At 47.8% G+C, this 27187-nt stretch overlaps 3 protein-coding genes across 6 annotated transcripts in view; all 3 read right to left on the bottom strand.

Moving 5' to 3' along the window:
• Nucleotides 1-13027, bottom strand: part of BUD13 (BUD13 homolog) — a 61491-nt gene extending 48464 nt beyond the window's left edge. Inside the window, exons 1-4 of one of the 2 annotated variants that reach the window (XM_053900458.1) lie at nt 11221-13027; nt 8533-8626; nt 4671-4755; nt 1065-1973 (exon numbers count right to left, since the gene is read on the bottom strand). In XM_053900458.1, the coding sequence (XP_053756433.1) occupies nt 1065-1973; nt 4671-4755; nt 8533-8626; nt 11221-11792 (1660 nt within the window). In that variant the 5' untranslated portion in view covers nt 11793-13027. The remainder of the gene's footprint in view (nt 1-1064; nt 1974-4670; nt 4756-8532; nt 8627-11220) is intronic. The other variant, XM_019469069.2, reaches the window with a different exon arrangement.
• Nucleotides 13028-13150: 123 nt separating this feature from the next.
• On the bottom strand, nt 13151-21823 carry ZPR1 (ZPR1 zinc finger). 2 transcript variants are annotated; one of them, XM_053900459.1, is made up of 14 exons: nt 21591-21819; nt 21253-21414; nt 20778-20868; nt 20331-20401; nt 19505-19591; nt 19239-19361; nt 18586-18633; nt 18355-18421; nt 17868-17938; nt 17018-17107; nt 16397-16507; nt 15666-15752; nt 14518-14576; nt 13151-13745 (listed from the first exon to the last, which is right to left on the bottom strand). In XM_053900459.1, the coding sequence occupies exons 1-14, from the start codon at nt 21759-21761 to the stop codon at nt 13604-13606; spliced, it is 1380 nt and encodes a 459-aa protein (XP_053756434.1). In that variant the 5' UTR covers nt 21762-21819; the 3' UTR covers nt 13151-13603. The 2 variants fall into 2 exon arrangements, with proteins under 2 accessions (XP_053756434.1, XP_053756435.1); XM_053900460.1 differs by lacking the exon at nt 16397-16507 and having other exon boundaries at nt 21591-21823.
• A 1248-nt stretch (nt 21824-23071) lies between these two features.
• On the bottom strand, nt 23072-26180 carry APOA5 (apolipoprotein A5). Of its 2 annotated transcripts, none has more exons than XM_019469074.2 (4): nt 26153-26180; nt 25566-25617; nt 25341-25452; nt 23072-24803 (listed from the first exon to the last, which is right to left on the bottom strand). In XM_019469074.2, the coding sequence occupies exons 2-4, from the start codon at nt 25612-25614 to the stop codon at nt 23852-23854; spliced, it is 1113 nt and encodes a 370-aa protein (XP_019324619.1). In that variant the 5' UTR covers nt 25615-25617; nt 26153-26180; the 3' UTR covers nt 23072-23851. The 2 variants fall into 2 exon arrangements, with proteins under 2 accessions (XP_019324619.1, XP_019324620.1); XM_019469075.2 differs by lacking the exon at nt 26153-26180 and adding an exon at nt 25969-25999.
• Between the last annotated feature and the right edge of the window lie 1007 nt (nt 26181-27187).

Below are 27187 nucleotides of genomic sequence, written 5' to 3'. Positions count from 1 at the left end.
CTCTCAAGAATAAATAAAACAGTAAAAACTATTTAAAAAAAAAATGAATGAAAACAGTACCTAGTGAGTAAACAAATCTCACTGCACAGGCCTGAGTTGTAGACAGAAACATCACAAATCACCTCCCAAAGAAGCAATGGGTATCCACAGTCTTAAAACCACACATGCCCCTTAACTAACAAATCAATTTCTACTTTGTTTCCCAGGAAACATACCTAGAAGTACTTAAATTTCCAGGAAATCTATCTAAAAGTAGATAAGGAAATAATCCCGAACAGAGCAATGATTTATCTACAAGGATGTTCATTTTAAAATTATAAAAACAAAATTTATAAATAACCTAAAATATGCACTATTAGGGAAATAGTTAAGTACATTTATGTAACAGAACACCAATAAAGACCACGTTAATTTATGACACGGCGAAGGTAACATTAAATGAATAAACCAGGCAAGATTACACATATAACATATATATACTACATAGAAAGGGCTCAACTATATAAAAAATGAATAGAAAAAGGGTTTAAAAAACATTGGCCACAACACTAAGAGCAAATGGCTTTCAACAAATTTTGTACCTTTCTTCTTTGTACATTTCTATACACCCTGAAGTTTCTACATCAAACATGTTGTATTTTCACATGGGGTGGGGAGAAAAAACAAAAAAATATATAAAAATGTCTTCCTCGGGGTGCCTGAGTGACTCAGTTGGTTAAGCGTCCCACTCTTGGTTTTGGCTCAGGTCATGACCTCAAGGTTCATGAGTTCAAGTCCCATGTCAGGTTCTGTGCTAACAGCATAGAGCCTGTTTGGGATTCTCGCACGTGTGCTCTTTCTCTCTGCCCCTTTCCCCCTTAAAATAAAAATAAACTAAAAAAAAAAAAAAGGTCCCCCTTGCCACTGTAAATTTTAACTCCCCTCAGCCCAACCTCTCCTCATTTCCCTACAGTTTTAAAACTTCTCCAAAGAAATGCCATTCTCATTTCTAAAGACCACAAGAAGTAAAAGGTCCAAAAGAAAGCACTCAGAATAAGTCCCTCTATGGACAATCAAATGCTTACCTTTAGAATCATGCTTATGGGATTTTGCTTGCTTTTTTCGCGGAGGAGAGAGGTCCGAGTCATACTCATGTTTGCTGTTCTTTGGGATTGTGTGAGATGGTCCCCGCCCCTTCGAATGTGGAGAAGTTTTGCTAGAAGCTCTCTCTGGGCCTTTACTGCTTTTGGGTCTGGGCAGTGAATGAGGGACACTAGCAGCCAAATCAGGGGAGTTATGATGGGCCCTCCTGAGCTGCGATGTGTCCAAGGAGTCATGAGTCCTTCTAGGTTGAGATGTGTCAGGTGAGCTATTTTGAGCCCTTCTGGGAACAGAGCTATCTGAGGAATTGTGACAGGCCCTCCTAGGAAGAGATGAATCTGGTGTGTCATGATGGGTTCTCCTAGGAGACATGCCTGAAGAATGACGATGAGGCTTCCTGAGGGGAGAAGGATCCAGAGAAGTATGACGGACCCTCCTTGGGGGAGATGGGTCCGGGGTGTCGTGACGGACCCTCCTGGGGGGAGATGGCTCTGGGGTGTCGTGACGGACCCTCCTGGGGGGAGATGGCTCTGGGGTGTCGTGACGGACCCTCCTGGGGGGAGATGGCTCTGGGGTGTCGTGACGGACCCTCCTGGGGGGAGATGGGTCCGGGGTGTCGTGACGGACCCTCCTGGGGGGAGATGGGTCCGGGGTGTCGTGACGGACCCTCCTGGGGGGAGATGGGTCCGGGGTGTCATGACGGACCCTCCTGGGGGGAGATGGCTCTGGGGTGTCGTGACGGACCCTCCTGGGGGGAGATGGGTCCGGGGTGTCGTGACGGACCCTCCTTGGGGGAGATGGGTCCAGGGTGTCGTGACGGACCCTCCTTGGGGGAGATGAATCCAGGGAGTCACGACGGAAGTGTCTGTGTGAGGGCAGATCTTCACTGTGACCTAAACACAAATAGCAAAAGTAAGATCCCCACAAATGCCCTATTCACCCTTGATATGCAAAGTTTCAAAAGATGGCCCAGGAGCAAACATCTCAAAACTACTCAGAAATCTTCTGCTTAGGGGCAATAAACCAGCATTCACTCATGAATACCTTAAAAATAACCTCTCCTAGGGGTGCCTGGGTGGCTCAGTCGGTTAAGTGTCCGACTTCGGCTCAGGTCATGATCTCGCAGTTCGTGGAGTTCGAACCCCACATCAGGCTCTGTGCTGACAGTTCCGAGCCTGGAGCCTGATTCAGATTCTGTGTCTCCCTCTCTCTCTGCCCCTCCCCCACTCATGTTCTGTCTCTGTCTCAAAAATAAACATTTAAAAAAATGTTTTAAAGAAAAAAATAAATAACCTCTCCTATCTGCCTAACGAGCCATTTAAATGCATTTTTCATATTATACCTTTTAAGGTACACTGGGCAGGTATCCTTGTTTCACAGACATGTGAAACAGAGGCTCCAAGGAACTGAGTGATTTCTTACCAAAGGTCACAGCCACTAAGACTGAAGAGATAGGCTAACACCCTGATCCTCTCTCAATCCAATGCTCTTCCCAAAACTGTGCCTGTGCAGAGCTCCCAGTCAGAGGCCCCTACTGATATTTAGACTAGGTAACACACAGTTTATACTCACTCTTCTTTCAAAATGCAGACTGACTAAGCCTGTGCCGCATCAAAATGAAATGTAATTAACTATTTGATCAATGTCACCATGCTCTTTACTGGGGGGAGAGCACCAGAAAAAAAGAGGGATCAGCATTTCCTGATCACGTATTTACAAGTCCATGGTTTATATGGATTCCCTCACTGAATTCTCACAAGCCTGAAAGATAAATACTGCTATCCCATTTTATAGATGAAGAAGTTGATACTCAGAAACACTAAGTCCTACTGCCAAAGTCACACTGCTAATAAGTGATAGAGGATCCATTCCAGATCTGTTTGACTGTAGAGTCCATGTGCAATCTTTTAAACTAGGCAGCTGAGGAAAGAGTTTGAAACTTCCAGTTTTCAAAGGTATAAGAGAATGAAATGTTTACAGCAACTCAGGACATTTCCAAAATCCAGTATTTCTTATCATTGAGCTCCGCATCCCAAATTCAAATAAATGCTCAGTAGGACCCAATAAATAGTTGCTAAGTGGATGAATTAAACCAAGTCAACCCCTTTGCTTTGGGAAATAGTCCTATCTGATTGCAATCACCACTCAGAGAAAAGTACTGATATCTGTGGGACACCTGACAGCAAATCTAATCCATGGCGTTGATAAATTCCATGATATTTACAAAAAGGAAATAAGAATCAGAGACCAAAGAGGATATTTCCAGTGACAAATGGGGATGGAGCAGTGAGAGTTAAGTAGAAGAAAAACACTATTCAAGGGTGATGGGGTGGGGGTTCGGTATCTCTTCCTAGACCTATAAATATGGAGACATGAAGATTCTCTGAAAAAAAGGACTGTGGAAAAAAAATAAATAACAACAAAGAAAAAAGAAAAAAGGATTATGGAAAAGATTAGAAACACACCCACAGAGAAAAACAAAATAGTAAGAGTGAACAAGATTCAGATAAAAAAATACATACTGATAATAAACTTTTAATTCACAGAACATAATAATAATATACTGAAAAGTAACTGAGGCAATAGTGATCACTAACCTATAACCAACAGTCACTTTTGTTATGCATGTTTTCCTTATCAGAATTGTAGGATAATTAACATAAGCACAAAATATAAAACAGAAAGAACAAATCTTGTTTAGGAGTTAATTCGTCTACTACTCTGCATGTATGAAAAAGGAACAAGTGTCGAGAGTAAACTGGAGTTAAATGGCTATACAGAAGCAAGATTCCTGATTATGCTAGGTGGGAGAAAGACCAAACCAATTACGAACAGGTCTTGTCAGGGCACCTGGGTGGCTCAGTCGGTTAAGTGGCGGACTTTAGCCCAGGTCATGATCCCACGGTTCGTGAGTCCGAGCCCCGCATCAGGTTCTGTGCTGACAGCTCAGAGCCTGGAGCCTGTTTCGGATTCTGTGTCTCCCTCTTTCTCTGTCCCTCCCCTGCTTGCACTCTGTCTCTCTGTCTCTCTCTCTCAAAAATAAAAATAAACATTAAAAAAAATTTTTTTTTAAAAAAGAACAGGTATTGTCTCCACTCAAGACATGACAAACAAATGTCATTTGTCCATTCTCAAAGAACTCAAAAACTTTTTAAATAGGGAGTTAAATTATTAGCCTAGGGAGAGGGTACACAGTGAGCAAGTGGAGGATAATGCACTGCAAAATACCCATGTTTAAAGGAAGAACGAAGAAAGACTTAACTATATACTAAGTGCTGTCCTATTTGGGCCAGAGGTCAGTGGTTACTGCAAGGCCCCCACATAAGTCACTTCCTGATTTATGTGTAACCTAAGTTAGTAACCCTAACTAATGCCGAAATAGAAGAGAAAATGGGACACCTGGTCTCTCAGTTCCCATGTCTTGCTACCTCCGAAGAAGTTCTGAATTCTTTTTCACACTGTATTTTTCAGGATTAAGGACACACTAAAACAACCTATATATGCCTCTAAAAAAAAAGTGTAGAGAAAAAAAAAAAAAAAGGCTTCCCCTATAAATGGGAAATTTAGATTTATCTACTGTTGAAACTAACCTCCTAGAAGCTTCCATTTGGCACTGGAACGAAAGGCTTCCATCTGCTTTACCTCTTCCGGCCGCTCATCCACAAACTCAGCCACCTGTCAGAGTTAGGACAACTTACGTTGAGAAAATCCACAGGATCCAGTCAAGGAGCACTACTGTTTCAGGAACCTAAAACTATCACCATTCCCATTCTCAATGCACACGGCACACACGAGTCCAAAACAGCCATGAAGAAACATGTAGAAATATGTAGTGGTCCTCAGTTATGTTTGTCCTATGAGATGTTTATCTGATTGACACTGGATAGTTTAATTATACATCTTTCTCTGACTAATCAATTTTCCTCCAAATGTGAACTTCTTCATTACAAACCTTCTTTATCAACCTGTCAGGTGCACAACTGCCCCAGGGAAGCTAAAAGCTAAATTCCTTTCACCTTTCTACTTTTATGTTATATCCAGAGTGACAATACAGGCCGGCTCCCTGGCACTCCTATCACTCATCAAGGGCTTCAGGCTCCTTATGAAACCTTTGTTGTCAGAGGTAGTCACAATGACAGATCTTCTTAAATCCAACCAAAAGAAATCATTAAGAAGTACACAGAATCACAGAATCTTTAAGGGATAAAAACATTTCAGATCATCGAAATTCCCAAACAAATCTGGAATATTATTGTATCCTTGATAAATGATCACTCACCCAGTCCCTCCCTGACAGGGACCCAATTAATTTACAGACAGGGAACTCATTATATTACAAGATAGTGCATTGTATTTGGGGGCGGTGCTAGAAAGTCCTTAGTTTTATTGGACCTGTACCGACTTTCCTGTAACTTCTTTCCAGTAACCCTAGTTCTGACCCTGATGCAACTGATGCCCTTTCCACAAAACAGACTGTCAAAGATGGCTGGTGTTAATAAATTCTAGTTAAAGAGTAGCAACCATGTGCCAGGTACTGTGTTTGGGGTTTACTTATATTATCTCACTCAATCCTCACAACAGGCCTGCAAAGAAAGGTTCCACACTAATAAAGAACAAACTAAGACTCAGAGAAGTTAAGTAAATTTCTCAATGTCACAAGCCAGCAAGTGGCTGAACTGAAATCCAAACCCAGGTCATAATTCACCTCTATTTCTCTGCATCACTCCTCATGTAACCTGGTTTTGAGATATCTCACCAGGTAATAAAAGCACAGGCTTGAATTCAAGCAAGATGAATTGAGATCTAATCACCAGCTCTGCCACTGAAAATGTGTGCAGCCTTTGGCAAGTTATTTTCTCTAAGCCTCGATTTCCTCATTTGTGAAAGGACTCAAAGGATTGCTATGAGGATTCAGTGAGCTAATTCATGTAAGCTAAGCAGCTTGGGACATGGTAAATGCTCAATAAATTACACCTATTATTCTTGTGCTCCCACTGCTATTGTACTTGTCCTAATTATTTTGCCATTGTTACTGGTGGTGGCGATGGTCTTGCAGTAACAAAAATGAATTCAATAATCAAGACCTGTTTTAACCAGAGTAGAGAGGAGTGGAGCTAAAGCCTTCCTCGTTCAGGTTTTAAGGCAATCATAAGAGCAAAAGACAGTATCGTAAAGGAAAATTAACAGACTTGACTATAGAAATTAAAATTTTTAAATGTCAAAGCTACTATAAATGAAAAAACAAATAATAAAATATATCTATAACAGGTAAGACAGGTAATATATTGTATTACATAAACACCATATCAATGAAAGAAAATTTTAAGTCCAATTTTCTAAACAATGGAAAAAATACCAAAAAATTCATAAAATATGAATGCCTATAAACATAGGAAAAAAAGTATTCACTATTTTTCTAAGAAACAATACCATTGTTCACCTGCAAACTGGCGTAAGTTCACTATTATTTCTGTTGTTGTAAATAATGCTCCAGTATTGATGAAGAAATGGGGAAAATGGCATTCTCAAACAACTGTAGGGGAAGGAGAAACTGGTACCACCTTTTGGAAAACAATACGAGAATACAGCTCAAAAGGACCATACTTCCTAACCTATTAATTCCACTTTGTGGGGATAGAGAAATAAACAGATTTCTACAATGATTTATGCACAAGAGGTTTCTCAAAGCGCTATATTTCAAAACAGAAAACAATCCATACGTCCAGTAAGAGGACAGGTTAAATTAATGTATACAATGAACTACCACTGAAACCACTAAAAATCACATTCTCAAAGAATATTTTAAAATCTTACTAAAGTATTCACAACATATTATTAAATGAAAGAGCAAGCTCCAAAACCATAATTCAGTATGATCTCAATTATATCTTAAAAAAAATAAATAAAACAGAAGTCTGTATTATCTATGGAATAAAGAGATGGGCATCCAAATGGGAGCAGTTGCCATCTCTGGATAGTCACAGTATAAGTGATTATTGTATTATTTTCAGAATTGTAAACTTTCTTATAATTTCCAAATATTCTACAATTAATATGTATTGCTTTTGGAGTGCCTAGGTGGCTCAGTCAGTAGAACATGTGACTCTTGATCTGGGGGTTGTGAGTTCGAGCCTCACACTGGGTGTAGAGATTACTTAAAAATAAAAATAAACATTTAAAAAATTATGTATTGCTTTTATAACATAAAAAAAATGTTGTAAACATTAATTGACTGGTTCTGACTGAAACTAAATTGGTCACTTATGATCACTACTTCCCTTCTTCCTTTTCTTTTGTTTTTAAAGTAATCTCTACACCCAACATGGGGCTCAAACTCAAAACCCTAAGATCAAAAGCCACTCGCTCTACTGGCTGAGCCAGCCAGGCACCCCACTATTTCCCTTCTAATTACTGATAAATTTTTTCTTAGATGATGTACTACAGAATATGCTAGACATCAACATTCAATATACTCATCAGGAATTCATTTTTACAACTTCAGTGCAATACAGCCCAAGAACAGCTCTCCTTTTCACCTTGTTTCTCAGCAAAGTTTCCATGACGGAACTAATTCAAGATTATTTGCCTATCCGTTTGCCCACTTGGTTCTTACTCATCCTTCAAAACTCAGTTTGGATATTTATTTACTTCCTTAATAGAATCTCCCAGGAGAATAAAAAAATGTGCCAGTTTCCCTGTGCTCTAATAGCACTTGGTACATATGTGAAATGTCTCTCCACCATTTATCACATTGTTGAAATTATTTGAAATTCTGTCTCCCATCTAGGGTATCATCTCTAAAGTACAGACACTAGGTTTTATTAACCTACGTATCCGCAATACTTCGACCAAAGTATACAATTTTAAACTTCGTTGAATCAATGAAAAACAAGGAGCAAATAAGTTTCCTGTAACTGAACCTGAACACTGTTTGCAAGGTACATTCCAATAAATTGAACTATGGCTAATCGTAAACATATTCTATTGCTGATGTTGAGAAATTTTGCCACTCTGGGATTAGTTCCCATTCCCAGGCTAACAGGGCCCTCCATAAACAAAGAAAACAGTGCACAGGCATCATCAAAGAAGACTACTTTAAAGCATCTTTGATGGGCATCTAGGTGGCTCAGTCAGTTAAGTGTCTGACTCTTGACTTCAGCTCAGCTCATGATCTCACGGTTCATGGGTTCGAGCCCTGCATCAGGCTCCAAGCTGACAGTGCAGAGCCTGTGTGGGATTCTCTCTCTATCCCTCTCTCTCTGACCCTCCTGTGTTCTCTCACTTTCTCAAAATAAAAAAATAAAATAAATAAATAAAAATAGCTCTTTGAAAAGTGTCACCCCTTTTCTGCCCTCAACGTTCCCCCTTATAAATCTACCCTGTACCGGGAATGGAGATTGAGAGACAGGCTTGCATTTCAAAGTCCTCAACACAGACTCAAAAGATACATACCACAGGCAAATCTCCATCATCTTCCTCTTCCTCCTTTTCCGGTTTAGTGGTGGAAATAGATGTCCAGCTCACATCATCATCCACGATCCGCATTCTAAATGTTAAAAAAAAAAATCAAAAAAGAGGAATCAATCTTGGATAACAGCCTACAAACACTACAGATTGTAGCATAGAGCTCAAAATCCTACAAGATTCTGCAAGGTCCAGTCTTTGCCTATACGGCCCACTTCATCTGGTACCCCTGCCTCCACAAGTTCACTACCTCACTTTTGGGGCCTGGAATGAACCAAATTCCTTACCACATCAGTTTTCACATAAGCAGTTCCTTCCCTCTGTCTGACCTACTCTTCTCGTTCTTTACTGGAAAACTCTTACTCATTCTTAAGATCCTAGCATACATTTAACTTCCCGGAGCATGTCTTCCTTAACTTCTCCCCTTATTTCCCTCAACTAAGAACCCGTGTTACACATCCTTGGAATACTTTCACTGCATTAATGCAAACAAAATAAATCAATTCGTTGTGTAATTAGACGTTTAAAGCCTGTCTCCCCATTAAACAATAAGGTCCACCAGAATGGGGACTAGGCCTTCTCATTCACAGGGATATCCTCAACGCTCTGAAGTAACTGGCATAGGAAGTGCGTACTGAATAAACGTCGGTCACACAAACCATGGATGAGTCCAAATAAATAACAATGACTGCCATAATGTGAACAGTTCTGTTTGAAAAGCCAGTATCACTTTATACATCTCTAAATCTTGTTTAATGTTAATTTATTTTTGAGAGAGAGAAAGAGAGAGACAGAGTGCCAGCAGAGGAAGGGCAGAGAAAGAGACACACAGAAGCTGAAACAGGCTCCAGGCTCTGAGCTGTCAGCACAGAGCCCGAGACAGGGGTCGAACTCACGACTGTGAGGTCATGACCTGAGCCACAATCAGACGCTTGACACATCCAGGCACCTCTACTTTATACACCTCTAATCATAACCATAAAATGCTATCATTATTACTCTCTTTTATTTATCATGGGGTAGCACAGCGGGGGAGGGGCAGAGAGAGGAAGACAGAGGATCTGAAGTGGGCTCTGTGCCGACAGGCTGACAACGGCGAGCCTGATGTGGAGCTCAAACCCGCGAACCATGAGATCACGACCTGAGCTGAAGTAGGAGGCTCAATCGGCTGAGCCACCCAGACGCTCCAGTTATTACTCTATTTTAAAGATGAGGTAACAGGCTTAGAGAGACAACGTGTCCCGCCCACAGCCACACGGCTCACAAAGTGGCACAGCTCGGACTCAAACTGTGGCCTTACTCCAAAGCCCAAGCGAGTTTCACTACGTGGCACTGTCTCCAAAGAATCCACCCAAGTCAGGAGGGCAGGAAGACAGAGAGCGAGTAGGCAAGAATCAAATCAGGAAAGGAAATGGATTTGTTCTTTGGAACTGGGCATATTGGTTCCCTAGGGCTGCCTAACAACGTACCACAAGGTGGGTGGCTCAAAACAACAGAAACTATTCCCTCACCGTTCTGGAGGCTTGAAGTCTAAAGCCAAGGCGTCTGCAAGGTAATGCCCACTGGGAAGGCTCTAAGGGAGGACATTTCCTTGACGTCGGATGGCCCCAGGCATACTCTAGCTAGTGGCAGCCTACACCCAGTCCAACCTCAGCCTCCATCTTCACAAGGCTGTGTTCTCCCTATGCCTCCCCCCACGCCCGAGTTTCCCTCTTCTTAAAAGGACACAGTCGGGGGCGCCTGGGTGGCGCAGTCGGTTAAGCGTCCGACTTTAGCCAGGTCACGATCTCACGGTCCGTGAGTTCGAGCCCCGCGTCGGGCTCTGGGCTGATGGCTCAGAGCCTGGAGCCTGTTTCCGATTCTGTGTCTCCCTCTCTCTCTCTCTGTCCCTCCCGCGTTCATGCTCTGTCTCTCTCTGTCCCAAAAAGAAACAAACGTTGAAAAAAAAAAAAATTAAAAAAAAAAAAAAAGGACACAGTCATACTGGATTTAGCACCCGTCGTAATCCACTAGGAGGACATCTTAACCAATTACATCTGTAAAGGCACTATTTCCAAAGAATATCACATTCCGAGGCTCTGAGGGGACGTGAACGGGGGAAGGGCACTATTCAACCCAGCACCGCGGGCTACAAAGTTTTCTCATTTGAAAAATGGGGATATTAAGAATACCAACTTCGTGGTAGTATCATAAAGCTTAAATAAATTCATCTACGTCTAAAGTACTTAGAACAGCATCTGGTGCATGACAAGAACTGTTAATAGCAACACTGTGAAGACCAACAGGAAGTAAGCACAGGTCTCTCACTCAGAACCGGAGTCCCTGGGATTGCTGAACCCCACAGACAGGTTCTGGGCCCTAAATACCCAAACACGGAGGCTTTGGATGAGCTCCACCATTATTCTCAAGGCAAGATACTCATTCTCTACTGGAGTGGACGGAACGCTACGAGGGCGGGAAAAGAGGAAAGTTACAGCCGGGCTGGAGACGTCGAAGATACCGCCCAGGGGCGCGAGGGGGGCGCGGGGCGCCAGAGCGGGGCTGCGGGCTCCGGCCGGACGAGCCCTGCGAGGAGCGGGGCGGGCGGCCCGGAGACGGGGAAGCGCCGGCCGAGGGCGGAGTTGGGGAGAGGGGCGGCGAGTCGCCTCCGGCCCCGCCCCGCCAGAGCCAACTCACCCCTTGCCGCCGGCCCCGCCAGGCTTCGGCCGCTTTCTGCGACGCCGGCGACCCGACTCAGGGGCCCCATCGACGCCGGCACCTGCCCCAGACAAATAACGCTTCAGGTACTCGGCCTTGGAGACCGGCGGAGCTGCCGCCATGGCAGCGGCGGGGGCGGAGAGACGGCTCGGCGCTGGGGACAAAATTCTTGAACGCGAGCCGCACGGAGAGGCCTTGAGGAGGCGGGGCCGGGACCGGAAGTGGTGAGGCGCTGTGAGGACGGCCTGGGATGACACGAGAGCGCGTCCGCGGGGTGACGAGGGGCGCAGCCACGTCCGGCGTCCCTCCGCCAACGCAACGATGGTTTTGCGTGCGTCTATCCGTCTGCTCTTCCAACAGGTGGCGCACCAGCACGAGGCCACCACCACGACCCGAACAAGATCTCTGCCCAAGGCAACTTCAGAAGCACCACTGTCAAGGACAGGGGCCCTGGAGGGGCAGAGTATGGAGCCGGGGCTCCGTTGACTTCCTAGCTGTAGGACCTTGGGCAAGTCATTTAACAAAATGGGGAGAATGGCACCTAACTGCATGGTTGGGAGGAACGAGATACTATTACTGCGTGAAGTGCTTAGAAAAGTGTCTAGCGCTCAGTACACATTACCAGTTATTTGTATTAGCATAGGTTTAGGTGGGAGGGGTTTAGCTCTAATAGGTTTAGCTCTAATAGGCTTCTAAGAACGATTCAAGAGAGGAAGTCAGGAATTCCAAACCCAGTGTAATTACTATGAAAAAACATGGTTTCCAACCCGTGAACTTCCCCGTGTTTGGTATCATAGGTGGCCCCTAACTGTCGCTTGCCTAGAATCTTTCCAATGAAAAGGACTTGTTTCTACTTTCAGCATAGCAAACCAGGGAAGCTAGAGAGGTTGAATTCTAATTCTCAAGTATGTTTCACAAATGAGAAAACAGAAGCCTGGTGAGGTTAAGGAAGTTGCCCTAACTTCACACAGCCAAAACATGACCCTTGGGAAGAGAGGCTAGGAAAGTGAGGTGCAAGAGGTAAATCCAAAGTTTTTGAAATAAAATATTAGCTCGTGTATTTTCCTTATCTCATGATAAGTTTTTGTCAATCTGTGACAGTATATTAGTCAAGAAGGCTTGTTATACTTTGTAAGTACTCAGAATTCAGGCTACATGTTCCAAAAATACTTACATGTATTAAAATAGGTGCATGCATAAACTTTTAGCCACTGGCTTATCCCGAGAGGTCCAGTTCAGGCCCAGGAAGGAAGGCAGACTATGTCTCTGAGGGCTTGTGGGAGGGGGATACTGGACTGATCTAGGGCTTCATTAGCTGGAGGGCCCCATGGGTCCCCCTCCAGACACAGCCCTGTGCTGGCTTCTAGTCCACTTCGGTGGATCTAACTGAACAGCAGAGCCCTGCCTCTGCCCTGCTGTCAGCAGGCATCTGAATGCTTCCTCCTTCTGCTCCAAGCATTACCAGTATCACCCTCTCCACCCCATCAACCCATCTCCTGCCCATGTCTCCAGTTCTAGCACTCCCTTCCTACTCACTTTGGCCTGCCAAGTCCCAAGCTCAGACCCCAACCCTATCGACCCCAAAGGGCAGTTGAGCAGGATTAAATTTATGCCCAGTGGCACTGTGTGAGCTCTGCCCTCTAGTTTATTAGCTGCATCTGGTAAAGCAAATGCAGGAATTATGGACTTGACCTCAAAAGTCCACTTTAAGCCCCATGGCTGGAGGGCTTTATTTTGTTCAGTTCTGTGGTATGCCTGGCCCAAAGGAAGCACTCAAACATCTACTGAAGGAATGAATGAAATGTCAGCTCCAATCCCCAAATTGGCTACCCTGGGGAAAAATTTTCCTCAGGAAATTGAATTCTACCAGCATAGTATCAAACAAGGACAGAGTGAATTCAGAGGCCAATCCTGCTGGAAAGCCATCATTTTAATGAGAACTTCTCCTGTGCTGACTCCCTCCCCTCAGAAGACTCTTTTCCTGCTGAAAGCCAGTATTTTCTATTCCCCAACCAACTCCCAAACTCCAGATATTGCTGTCTTCCATCTGCAGAGTTCCAACCCTAGCAAGAGCATTATGTGGAGGGAGGGTAAAGACTCGACAGGAAAAAAAGCACTGATGACATGCCCCATGGTTCATTTCTGGGTTTCTTCCCAGGCCAATTCAAAACCTCCAAAATACGGTCCAACAGGCCTGCACTTCTGTGACAAACTGTTCACCCACATCTCTGACTCAGACCAGGTGTCCTCCCCCCAACATGGGCAAGGCCTGGTGGGGAGGACACCCCCAGCCTTTCCCAATACTAATAAACAGCCCCTTGGTCTGAGCAGCACTGGAGGCGGGCTCGGGAACCATCCACTACTACCGCTGTGGGGCCAGGCCTGTCTCATAGCCCTCTGTCTTCATGTCGTTGAGCCCTAGCTCCTCGTTTTGGTCAAACGTGCGCTTATAATGCTCCACCTTCATCTCAGGATCATCTTCAGGTGCATACACGTTCTGCAAGGTCAAGGACAGACAATCAGTGCCTGTGCCACCCAGCTATCTGCCCCCTCACCCCACCAGGTGGCTTCCAACTCCCGCCTTCCCAAAAACTTAATGAGTGTTTTTATTCTAAAGGCCTCCAATTCCCCATAGCTAGTCTCAACTAGCGAGCAGCAACAGAACCCAACACAGTCCCAAGAATGGGACCCTCCAGCCCTAGGCAGAATTAGGTAACAGTCTGTCTAAAAAACTTTCTATCTGCACCTTCTTATGAAGAGTATAGCAACAGTCTTAACCATAGAGAGACCTTAAACAGTTCTGCCTGACCAACAAAAACTGCTCAATAAATGTTAAAGTTATTATAAATCACCAGAATATCTCTCCAGTCAGTTTAAAGCCTCTCCGGCGTCCTATTTCAGCCTCTGGAGAAGGCACCATTTCTCCTCACTCCACAATTAGATTTGTGCAAAATCTAATTCCATTAGATTAGCAGCAAAATGACAACTCCATTGCTAGGGGCAAGAGCTAAACTAGAGAAAGAAGGAGCCTAGGAGCAGCTTCCCCCCCCCCCCCACCCCCCTCTTGACACACACTTACAGTCTCTCCTGCCTGCCCCCACTTCCTTAGGTCTCAAATTCTAAGAGGTCTCAAATTCTAATATATAAGAGGTTCCTTGATAAAAAGCAGTTCATTTAGAATCACGTCTCCAGCTTCTGGAGAAATAATACATATTCAAGGAAGGTCAGAAAATAGTTCTCTGTTAACTATCAGGGAAGGTCGACCGTACCTGCAAGTAGCTGTTTCCTGCTGGATCATTCATAATAAAGTGGGCCTTCACGTTACCCTCAAGGATCTAAACGAAAGAGAATACAGCACATAAACTTTACATCCCTCCTAGTAAGAAGGGGCTGGTCTACCAGACAAGAACTAACCCAATTTACTGGGTTTGGCAGAATCCCCAAAAGTTTCAGAAATGCTGAAATGAGGTACCTCTCAAAGTGGAGCGGAGAAGACCTAAAATAAAGGCTGTGTGAAAGTTACTTAAGAAGCAATGTGACATCCTGGATCTCATCTCCCATTCCACATAGGTCCCTTCTCCCTCCACCCCATCAGAAAACTGCAGGATTCACACGATGGCCCAGGGGGCGCCAGCCTAGTTGAAGGATGGAGGGACAGGAAGCAAGACCGGGAGGTTAAGAACGTGCTGTTATTAGAAACACACGTACATACCCAGCCCTCTTCCCACACTCAGCTCTCAGAACACTGCCAGCCAAGTTGTCCTCCTCAGGCCAGGAAATGGAATACCCACTGATGGGGTGAGAAGCCCAAGAGGGAAAACCTCATGACACTGGCACTGGGGTTTTATAGCTCAACAAAGGGCTAAGCTAACTCCCCCTACAAGGAGCCCGATGTGAGTGAGATTCACCTCCACGCTGGTGTTTCAGCCCTCTGCTTTTAAGTTGACAAGGACTATCAGCTACCCGAGCAAAGCCCCAACCTTTGAAAGACAGAAAGTTAAATGGAAAAAAAAAAAAAAAACTTAAAAGGAAATGGAAACTATGCAAGGAAAATAAAACATCAAAAAAATACAACCAACATCAACATTCTCATGAGAAAAAAAACACTACATCCTTAAAACAACAGGATGCTACTTGGAAAAGGGAGGAGGGAGAGTATTCCAAAACCCGGAAAAAAAAAAACAAAAAAACAACTCTTGGAAAAGTAGTATAAATGAAAAACATGAAAAACCCAACTACAGCTACTAAAGCGCTCCAACAAAACAAGGGAGAAAACCAAGAAAGAAGAGGACACGGCCTATCGGAAACCAGGAGAATCCCCAACAAGTTGGTTAGATGTTTAGAAGGTGGCAGGACAGGGTATGCGGCCTCTTGCCCACTGGCACCCCAGGACCACACGCACCGAAGGGCCAGAATCAACTCACCTGGTCTAACTTCTGGCTGAACTCCTGCAGTTTCTCCATCTGGTCAGGATTGGAACTGTCACCCAGTGTGAAGGGGTTCTTGGTCACCTGCAATAATCGGCATCCAAACTGCTAGAATACCAGGTTTGACCATTAAGCTCGTGGGGAATGGCAGGACGGGGCCCAGTCGGGGAAGCCTACGTTTCCACACCACCATCCTGACCTAGGCGGCCACTGCTAAGAATACAGAGATTAACCTGCCAAGATGACAACTGGCAATATGAAGCACAAACTATAAAATGTCCTGACGGCACAAACTCTCGTTCCAGTTTGAAAAAGAAATGCAAAGTATAATTTATAAAGACAAAATGCCTGACGACTGAGAATCAGGTAAGTGAAATGACTCAAGAGAATAAATATATGGGCTAAATCAACACACATGCCCATACATGTTGGGGAGTTTCAGGTTCTGGAAGGACCCTCCTCCCCGCATTTTACAGTGAAATGAGTGACTTACCCAAAACTACAAAATACCTACATTGTTCCAGAGGTAAGCCTGAGAGTTTCCATTCAGAATTTCCCGTCAACTTATCTTCACAACCCAAACTAATATTTAAGTCTCTCAAAATCAGCTTTAAGGCAAAGAGACCCCCCAGTTAAGAGCTCCAAAAACCAGGGCGTGTGAAGCCTTCTAGCCCCCTCCTCACAGCCACACTGCTGAAGCGGCCTTGCGCTATACTCAGGCAACTCACCAGTTCCCGGATGTCTTTCAGTAGCCCCTCCAGTGTGGTGAACTTGCCCCCGAGGACGGCCATTCCCAGTTCAAATTCCAGCTCTGGGATTTCCACACTACACGTCTCAGACTGGGAGATGAGAGTCAAATTAGGCTTGAGAACAGAAGCCTCTTAGAAAAAGCTAACCAGAGTCCTCCTGCCAAATTAATACTGCCAGTGACAGTCTGGGGAAAAACCTGCCCCGTTCTCTCCGACTCTCCAGTTAAAGCCAGGCTCATGCCTCTCCGTGTAAACCACAGAAATGGAACCACCCTAATAAAGCGACATTCTGAGTCATGGCTCCAAGTTGCCAAGTATCCTGTCATTAAAGACCAGAGACAAGAGCCCTTACAGACACTGGAGGCATAAAGCTGCCAAGTCATCAGAGAGAGTTTATGGGTCACCTTCTGAATCTGTACTTCCTAGCATGGATTAACTCTACTCAGGGATTAAATGAGATTAACTCTACTCAGGGATCCTGAAACCCAGGGAAGTTAGGTGGTACCACACGATCCCAGGATGTAATTTTAAAAAGACAATTTCCCCTAGATAGAGACAGCTATGCGAGGCAGACAGACACTTTTCCAAGCAGGATGTTACCTTGAGCACGTCTCTGGTCAAATCTGAGGGATGTGTGATGTGGAAGGTGATCCTGGTGCCCAAGGGTTCTATTGCACCTCCAGATTTCACCTGCACAGACAACAGCGGTCAGGAACAGCAGCAGAGAAGATGGGATCCTCCCCTGGGGCCTGGGAGACCTCAGAAGGGTGGGGGGGGGGGGGGGGTGGTTTAGACCTCCAATCAGGCCCACTAACAGCTACCAAGGACAGAGCCTTGTAAACTAGCAGGGGTGGCAGTCACCCAAACCGAAGCCACCAAGAGCCGGCCAGGAGCCTGCCAAAACTTACCCCAAATTGCCACCAAACTCTGAATTTGCCTTTGAAAAAAAACTGACTCTTCAGGTTGAAAGGGACTTTCTACCGCATGTAACATGTGGATGCACCTTATAATATTCTGGGTTCAGAATTTAAATAGCTTTAAAAACAGTAAGAATTTAACCAGCTTATGCTTGGGTACACTCAGGGAAAGGTAATGTACAACCCTCCAAGGCAGCCAATTCTGTTTTCAGAAAGAGCTAGAAAGTTTTTTATTATTGAGTCAAAATCTGTTTCCCTGCACTTCCAATCCTTGAAGAGGTGGGTCAAAAAAAGTGTCTCTCAAAAAAAAAAAAAAAAAAAAAAAAAAAAAAAGAGCGAGCACACCTCTCTCTTCCATATAACCAATCTTTAATGTCTTAAATGAGTTATAGTATCTGTAACTTTTTTTCTTAATTCCCAGTTCCTTCAAGGACTCCTCACCCTGCCTTAAATCCAAGAGAAAGACCCAGCTTCCTCCCACTTCATCCCAAAGCAGATTCAGGACAGATCAAAGTTAAACAGGGGTAAGTTACCTCATTGGTCCGATGGCCACAGCTGTCACAATTGGTAGCCATGATGATAACCTCCTTAAAGTGGGGGATTTCTGGAACATGGGAGTTAAGGAAGTCTGCTTCCAGGATAGCAAGAGCACCTTCTGGGGAAGAACAAATCCAAACCTTCAACACAGTTGCTAGTCCTAGGACTGTAGGAAATAGGTCACAAGCAGTAGCCTAACTCAGACAGTTCTACAGAAGAAGGCAACATTGCAACCCACGGCAATCCTTGTTCACAGATAATTGAAGACAGGACTCAGGTCAAACACAGGACCCTAAAAACCATGGCCTCATTCTCTCTTTGAACCCAAAAGCCACGGTGCACAGTCTCATCAAAGGCAACACCTTCCTCATCGCTTGGAATAAAACACATGCTTTCCCTGAAGGGAGGACTCCTCCCCAGCCTGCATACGCTCTTCGTGCCCGAGTCACAGGAGGAGCAGCCCAACTGCCTGACAAAAGATACGAACTAGTTTCATGTTGGTCTGAGCTGGAGCATTGCATTCTGGACAGTTTGTGTTGAACTGCAGCACCTGCAACACAACATGGGGACGGAGGGTGAGCCCAGCTCCGGCTAAAACCACGCAGTAGGTGAACGAGCACGCAGTCACCGCCTGCGTTGGTGGTGAGGGACTGAGCAGCACCAGTCTCCGCCCACAGCTGTGCTCCCTCCTCCGCAGCAGCCCATGGCACTCACTTCGTTTCTGAGATCTTCCTCTTCTGGCTTCTCCTCTGGTGCCTCAGCCTAGCGTAGCAGAGATACAAATCACACGCTGGCACATACACCCCAGCGTCCCAACACCCTGCCTCGGAGTGAGAGAAAATATTCTGGCCTGTGTATGTCAGCTGGCCATATGCGTTTAACAGAGAAACCAGGAAGCAAAGCCCCAGTCCACGGAAGAACAGAGCTTAAGATAGGATCACAGTCACCAGCAACCTTTGTTGTACAGTTTATCCTAAGTCTTTTTAAAAAAAATTTTTTTTTTTTGCATTTATTTATTTTTGAGAGACAGAGAGAGATAAGAACACAAGTGGGGAAGGGCAGGGAGAGAGGGAGACACAGAATCCAAAGCAGGCTCCAGGCTCTGAGCTGTCAGCACAGAGCCTGATGCGGGGCTCGAACTCATGAATTTGGAGATCATGACCTGAGCCGAAGTCGGACGCTTAACCGACTGAGCCACCCAAGCACCCCTAGTTTATCCTAAGTCTTGACATGAGCTAAGAGACACACAGACATGCGGAGATAGGGTACGCAGGGCAGCAATGACAAAGGAAGATTCCACTGATTCCAAGCAATCCAGAGAGCAAGATAATGCCAGAGCATTCTGCCGGCTTCTTCCTTCTACTTACCTGGAGCCCCAGCATCTCTTCCTGTTGTACAGTCCGGTTATAGTGTGTGATCACCAGGGCATGATCTTTCTGGGGAGCATGTGGGTTTTCCACAAAGCTGTTTCCTGAGGGATCATCAATGATCTGATGGAGGGAGTCATTACAACAAGAAATTACATATGCTATTCCACCTACCATCAGACCTCTCCGGCACCAGTGGAACAATCCCAGTCTTAAGGGTCTCTCGTCCCCTAAATCTAGGGAACCCAGAGTTCCTCAGTACTCACCAGAGTGAAAGGAGAGGCCACTCGCTTTAGCTCTTTCAGTCTGACAATGAACTCATCAATTCTTTCAGCTACGGCTTCTTCGTTTGCCTGACATGAACAGATGGTAAAAAGCATTGGCCCTGCTGACAGACCCCACTCCCTGTCAATCCCACACCACCTCCATCAGGAAGTCACCACCTGTCTTAGTATAAGTGGGAACAGAGAGACTCAGACTTCACAAGAAGATACAGCATGTAAGTTTGGTTGTGCCAAACAAGATCCAATTTCTCACTCATTCAACCATGTATAGAGCCCAGGCTCTCACGCCAGTTTAGAAATACAACAGTAAATAAACCAGAGTCCTCTCACGGGGCTCCTCAGCCAGTTAGGAAGACACATGACTAAATATGCAATTATATTACTTCCTTTACAATAAATATAAGGTACGGTGGAACTCTCAGGAAGTAGAGATGAACCCAAGGGGATTAGGAAAGGCTCTTCAGAGGTAGTATCATCCTACCTGTCTGAGATGAGGTCTGAATCTACACTGGGAAAAGGGAAGTAGAAAAGATAGTAGATGCAAAATCGACAACATCCCGGCAGCTACAGCATCACCATGTGCTTCCCCCAAAAGTTCTCCAACATTTAATCAGAGACAGTACAGCTACATGGGAAGCTGAACACTCTGCTTGGATACATAAATATACGTATACACACACACACACATATATATATATACATATACACATATATACATATATATACGTACATACGTATGTATGTACGTATATATATGTATATATGTCGTTATTGCTTGAGTTGCTGCAATCGGAAAGCCCCAGCTTACCCTTCGTGTGGGCTGATCCTGCTCCAAGCCAGAGATAGCACGGCTGATCAACCCTTCAACGGTGGTCAGGGCTAGTGAATAAGAAAAAAAGACAAGAGAGTCTTGACTATGCTATCAAATGCCTGTATGACTCTGAGCAATTCACTTGAACTCTCTGGGCTTTGATTTCAACTGTAAGATGAGGAGGCCTGGAACAAGGTTCTATTCATTTGTAACAACAGTGACGCTAACATTCTGTAATATGCACATTACAGTCTATCACACTCTACTGTCTCAAGCTGTTTTATCTTAGCTTTCAGTTTATGTTGAACCAATGAAGACCACAGCAATACCACACCCAAACCCATACACTAGCCACCAGGCCCAGCACTAGGGTTCTTGCAAGAAAGCAAGATTGTAGCCAGGCATGAACAATGAACAATCCAACCACCCTGATCTTATACCTACCTCCCTTCTGAGTGAAGGCAGGAATTTCAAAATCCAGCTCCGGGATGCTTGTGGTGGCAGAGTCCGTTTTCACCACTTCTCTGTTCATGTCCTGGGCAGAAAAATTTTCAGTCCAGAGAGGTCAACAGTACAGCTTCTCGGGAAATACCCAGCAGTTTCTTCCTCTGTCCATAGCAGGGGTCCGGACGACTCCCACCAAATAGGCCATGCATGAGCCCAGCTGCCCAAATGCTGAGAATACTATTCATAACAACTACTACTCACTTCATTCCCTCTGACAAAATAAAATGACAAAGCACTTTCACAAGCCTTATCTGAACATCTGACAGCACCAACATCATTTTACAAAGGAGGAAACTCAGGCTTGGGCACCTAGAGGTATTCATTCGCGGCCGCGCCGCCTAGACCAGAGCTGTGACTCCAGTCCCCAAGCCCTCTCTTGGACACTAGGCTACCTGCTCTAGGCTCCTCTCACCTCCTGAGTCCTGACGGTCAAAGCGTAGCGCACTCCCTGATCCTGGATCCTGCCTGCCGAGTGGATCTCCGTGTTGTTCCAGCCACAGTGCTCACAGGAAAAGGAGCTCACGATTATTTCTCTGAAGAAGGGGACCTTGGTGAGCAGGAGGCGCGTCGTGCCCTGAGAAAGCAGAAAGCAGCTAGAAAGAACCAACGAAGCTCCAGTTCCCCGTCTAGCGACCCGCGGGCGTGCCTCGCCTCCGGGTCTCCAACTGGGCCTACCTGGGTCGCCGACCCCACCGCCCTTCCCCGCTTCAGCTCAACCTCCCGCCGCCCGGGGCCGCGCCCCCGCCTCACGTTGCGGTAACAGTTCATGCACAGCGACTCGATCTCAGTGGGCTGCTGCTCCTCATCCTCGGCGCTGATGGGCCGGAACAAGTGCTCGGGGGCTGGAGCCTGGGCCGGGGCGGGTGAGGGGGCTGCAGTAGCCGCCGCGGCCCCAAGCTCCACAGCCCCGCTAGCCGCCATCGCCACCACGCGCAGCTCACGCCCCCACTTCCGCCTTCCGCTCTTTTCGTGGCCCCACCCCCTTCCGTCACTTCCGCTAGCTGCCAACCCGTCTTTTCTTAAAGAGGCCGCAGATTTGGGACCCTAGGGAACAGTGTCTGGCAAGGTTTCCTCACTGCTGGGATTCTATGGTCCAGACTTCCAAAGCCAGCCGGATTCAGGCTTTGCCTCCACCTCAGTTCAGGCGTTGCTTCCCCGCAGGACGTCCTCTCAGACCCAGGGCACTGTTTGGCTCCTTTGCAATAGCTCCATCCTACAGGGTTCTAACTATTGTCCGTAAATACAAGAGCCTTGATGGCAAGAGGCTTGGCTTGTCCCTCCGTACCCACAAGGAGGTGCGGTCCAACCTGGGCTCTGGCTCCACTCCATTGTTGGGCCAGACATTTGCTTTGGCTATAGATCCCCCTCCCTCAGTCCCTCAATCCCTCTCTCCCTTTCTGTTCTCACTCCCGATTTCTGTCCTTATAAACACCTGCCCAAATTCCAACCTCAAATACACAGCCCTCATTTTTACTCCCGCCCCCTCATCCCCGACACATCAAACCCCGGCTGACTCACCCCTCCTAGTTTCCTAATTAACAACAAAAACAACTCTTTTTTTGGTAAACTTTCCTTTCTGGTATCTCCTCTCCCTGGGCACCTCTCCTCCAGTTCTGTTGCTAAATCTAGGGTGTCAGGGAAGAGGTCCAGCCTGTGGGTATGATTAGGCCAAATTCATATGGGGTACTGAGAACCCTGTGCCAGGCAGGCTGCATGGGGAGGAAAAGGTGTTGGACAGGACATTTCCAAAGGTGCCAGACGGGGAGTATTTACCCTTTCCTCTTCCCCCCACTTCACCCATCCCTAATTTCAAGTTCCCAGAAGGATCTACGAGGACATTTGTTGTCCCTGAGTGAGTGTGTACATGGGGAACAGGGGCTTAAGATTTGGAAGTCCCAAGAAAAGGGTCCATCATAAAAAAGCCATTCAAATCTGGAACAGCAGAAGCAAGGGAGACAGGCCATCTCGGGAGCCTGCAATTCATGCACACTATCCTGTGATAAGGTTGGCGAACAATGCAGGTGCAGAGGAAGGGTCTGTAACCCAGGCCGACACCCAGGCATGACAGACAGCAGTCATCTAAGGCAGGGCCTAGCTAAAGCCAGAACCCTCTGACAGACCTGGACTGGGAGGGGGTCCATGAGACAGAGCATTGAGGGACTGGAATGAGTGATGGGTGCGAGACCACTGCTTTCAGACACAGCCCAAATAAGAGTCACACCAGACAAATATGCATCCACCATACACCTCTATTTCATTTGAATCAGAAGTCTAGGCTTCAGCCTGGGAGTCAGAAATGAGGGGCCCCAGATGGAGAGGACACAGAGTAGGCTTCCCTGTGGGTTAAAGAAGCCCACAGAGTCTGGAGGGTTTGGTCAGCTGTTTCCATGTAGAGCTATATAAGGAAATACAGGCTCTGCTCCCTCTCATCACAGCCCCCAGCACCTGTACCCACCGGCATCAGAGCCAGCAGGGGTATAGACACACCTTCATATGCTCTTACATATTTTTCTCCCTTTTCCCTTTCCATTCCCCAACAGAAGCTGTCATGGCAGCCCTGGCGAAAAAAGAGCTCCTCTCTGTAGACCAACTGTAGCGGCGGCCACCAGGCGGCCAGAAGTGATCCGAGTCAAGTCCCAGGAAGAAGAGGCACAGGCTTCCGGCACCATGGCAACAGGCTTGCACAAAATTACCTGCACACAGAATGCCTCTCTCCCTCCCCACTCCCACCATCCTGGAATGGAGCAACTTATGAGGATTCCCAAATGAACACGGGAAGCTGGGTTTGCAAAGCCTGGTGAGTATAATGCATCCGGATGGGGGAATGGGGGAATCGCCAAGAGGCTGAATATTCCAGGAACAACAGTCCCTTTGGTGGCCACGCCTATCCTGTGCAGGGCCCTCCACCCTCTGCCCAACAGGCCACTGTCAAGGACTGAGCCACACCTGGTGGGGGCTCAGATCCTGAGCTCTGACAAGAAGCCTGGAAGTGGGCCTGGACAAGTAGACAATCAGGGCTCCTCTTGATGGCCGAGACCATGGTCGTGAAGGCTGTAGTTGATGTCTTCCCACAGGTCTTCGAGACGGGCCTGCAGCTTGCTCAGGGCCTTGCCACTGTCCGCTTGGAGAAACTCTGGGGCGAAGGCACTGTGACTTGGAGGGGGCGGCGCCAGCTGCAGCTGGACCTCCTCGGTCTCCCGGTCAATGGCACGGGTGAAGGCGGCGATCTGCAGGAAGGTGTCGTGGCGAAAGGCCTGGAGTCGCTGACGCACCTCCTGGGACAGCACCTGGGGGTCCCGGCTGGTCCCTTCAACCGCGCCATCAGCGCGGGCGCCGGCAAAGGCGCTGAGCTCTTCCCGCAGCTGGTCCAGGTTCTGCCGGATGCGCGCGTGCAGCGCCTTGGCCTTGAACGTGAGTTTGCGCGAGAGCGTCTGCACGCAGCGGCTGAGGCGCGCGGGACTGGCGACGGCGTGCGGGGCCACGCTGCGGTGCAGCTCCTGCACGTGGCGCCCGATGCCGCTCACCAGGCGCTGGGCGTAGGGGTGGAAGAGCGCCTGGACGCGGCCCGTGTGGTGCGCCACGAGGTTCTGCAGCTCCCGCAGCAGGCCCCGCGCCTCGTCCACGCCGCCCAGCAGCTGGGCCTTGGCGCCCTCTCCGACCACGCGCAACTGTTCCTGCAGCTCCTGTACGCGCAGCGCCACCTGCTCCATCAGCTCCGCGGTGTAGGGCTTCAGCTGCCGCCGCAAGCCCTCCAGGTTCCAGCCCACTTGCTCGTGCGCCTCTGCCATGTAGGGCTCCAGGCGCGCCCTCACCTCCACCAGCTCCTCCTGCAGCTGCCGCCTCATGTCCGCCGGGTCCTGGGGGAGCGCAGGAGGCTCCCTCGCCTGCCCACTGAGAGGGCCCAGCTTTTCCAGGAACTTGTCTATATTGCTGAGGTCTTGCTCAAGGCTGTCTTTCAGGCTCCTGGGGAAGGGGACAGACACGCAAGTCGTCAGACTTCTAGCCCCATCATCGCCTTTACTGCGGACACATCACTCACTGATCAGCTGCGGAAACCGAGGATGCAGGGCGGTGGCTCTAGTCCTACCTGCGGGCCAACCACACAACCCCTCGCACGGAAGTACGAACACACACGGCACGTGCACATCCAGACCAAAACTGCGCCCGGAAACACAGAGGCACCCGGACTCTCGCGTATTCCTTTCATTCTGGGAACACGGCCGGGGGGGGGGGGGGGGGGGGGGGGGCTATTTGCAGCTCCTGGGTCCCACCCCTCAGCGGACAGGGGCAGCAGCCATCAGTGAGAGCAAGGCGGACGTGGGGGCGCTGCTGCTGGCAGAGGGGGCTGCACAACCCAGGAAGTCTGGAGGGGATAAAACTAGCACAATTCTGTTCCTCTGGGCCAGTGAGGACTAAGGAGGTTGAGGAATCAGAGGCGGCACACCACAGCTCAGCTGTCTCCTCCCTGCACCCACACCCCTTGTCCTACTAGCCACTCACGTGGGTTCCCATGCCAGCTTCTGCCGCTGGACCTGCTCGGCCTTGCCTTTGTCCCCGCTGCTCTGGCTGAAGTAGTCCCAGAAGCCTTTCTGTGTCTGGGCACTTGCAAACGCTGTGGACAGGGATGTGGTAGTTAGGGGCTGTGTTTCCTTCCCCAGGGTGGATGGGGGACCATCAGTCCAGCCTCCACCCACCGCTCCGCGTCGAAGTCGGGCAGAGACCCACCTGGGAGCAGAGCCAAAGCCCAGGTCAGAAGTGCAGTCATGCTGGCCATTATCTACTCAGAAGGAGGATGAAACGAGGCCTGGTTAGGATGAAGAAGCCAAGGAAGGGACATCTCCCAGATTTGCACCAGGGACCCTGCTCCAGGGGCAACCTGCCCCATCTGTTAACCCTTCCCTGGGGTGTGTGGAGCACAAGGCTGTTGGGGCTGACGAGGGCTGATCTAGGTGAGCATGGCTGGGAGAGGAAAGGGGGGTTCGGGGAGGAGGACTTCTTTATCACCTGGGCCACACAGCATGGAGTGTGGAGCTCTAACTGCTTTGTAAAGCCCCACCCCCACCCCCCAAGCCCCCAGGAGAAGCCCCTTCAGCCACTTCTGCCACCACCCACCCCCTTGCTCACCCACCTTCCTGCCTCCCACCGTATGGTACACCTTATGGAGTACCCCACGGGGGAAGAAGCAATCCTGCCAGAGTGCTCCGAGAGGATGCCCTTGGTCCTTACTTTCTGCCCCCAGCTCTCTGCTGAGACCCCTGCAGTCCCCTCCCTTGGGACTCTGACCCACATCCCTCCACCCAGCCTCTGCTCACCTGCTCGGTTCTGGGCACAGAGAGCAGACATTCAGCTTTATACTCCAGGGGCCTGGGCCTCTGGCAACAGTTGCCCTGAGTAAATACCACGTGGAGGTTCAAAGAAGGATGACCTCAGCTGCCTCCCAGCACTCACCTCCTGCCCTTCCCTGGCACCCAGAGGGTTAATGAGTGCCCTGGTATCAGGGGGGCTCTCCAGGAGAAGAGTGAGGAGTGAGGCCGAACTCCTCACCCAGTTCCCCCCAAGCCCTGTGACCTTCAACCATCCCACTGACCAGCCAGCTGGCCCACCAACAGAGAAGAGCCTCTCTGCTAAGGGCCCTGCTCTTACTCAACTGCCCGAGGCCCTGTGCCCCAGCTAGACGGGGACGACGTCCAGGGGCCCGGCAGAACCTGAGCAGCTCTGGCTCCATCACTGGCTCCATCACTGGCTACTCAGGCAGCCTGGCAAGAGCCAGATTTATAGAGTTAAGGACACTCCCATCCTCCATGAAATAATCCTGGAACTGCTGGGAAGTCAGATGTGACAGGGGGAAGATGAGATGGTTAGAGGCACCTGGGTCCAAAGAATTAGAGCAAGAGGATTCTTCCCACAGGAATACTCCACCCACAGGGCTTCGGAGGAGGGGAAGCCAGAGAGCCCAGACCTTTGTCCAACGTCACTCCCACTCCATAGACTTAGCCACACATTCCTGAACTCCTGATTTTTTTATCCTAAATGTACCTTGAATCGGCCCCCTCTCCTCCATTTCTACTACCAGTCACATCACAGCCCCTCTTGCCTCTCACCTCCATCATATCCATAGCCTCAGACAAGTCTCTCTGCCAAAGTCCTGCCTACTCAGTGTATTCTCTGCTGTGGCTCATCCCAACCCACTCTGGTCTCATCTCCTACCACACAACACCCTTGGCATTCTCCAAGCACACGGTCTCTTTCAGGACCCTCAGCCTTCATACATGCTGTTCCCTCAGTTTGAAATTTCCTATCCCTTGGTGAACTTACGTTCTCTCTCTCTCTCTCTCTCTCTCTCTCTT

The sequence above is a fragment of the Panthera pardus genome, unplaced genomic scaffold (genome assembly GCF_024362965.1).
Source record: "Panthera pardus isolate Hobbes unplaced genomic scaffold, ASM2436296v1 HiC_scaffold_12, whole genome shotgun sequence".
NCBI lineage: Eukaryota > Metazoa > Chordata > Mammalia > Carnivora > Felidae > Panthera > Panthera pardus.
This window is presented reverse-complemented; position numbering and strand designations above follow the sequence as displayed.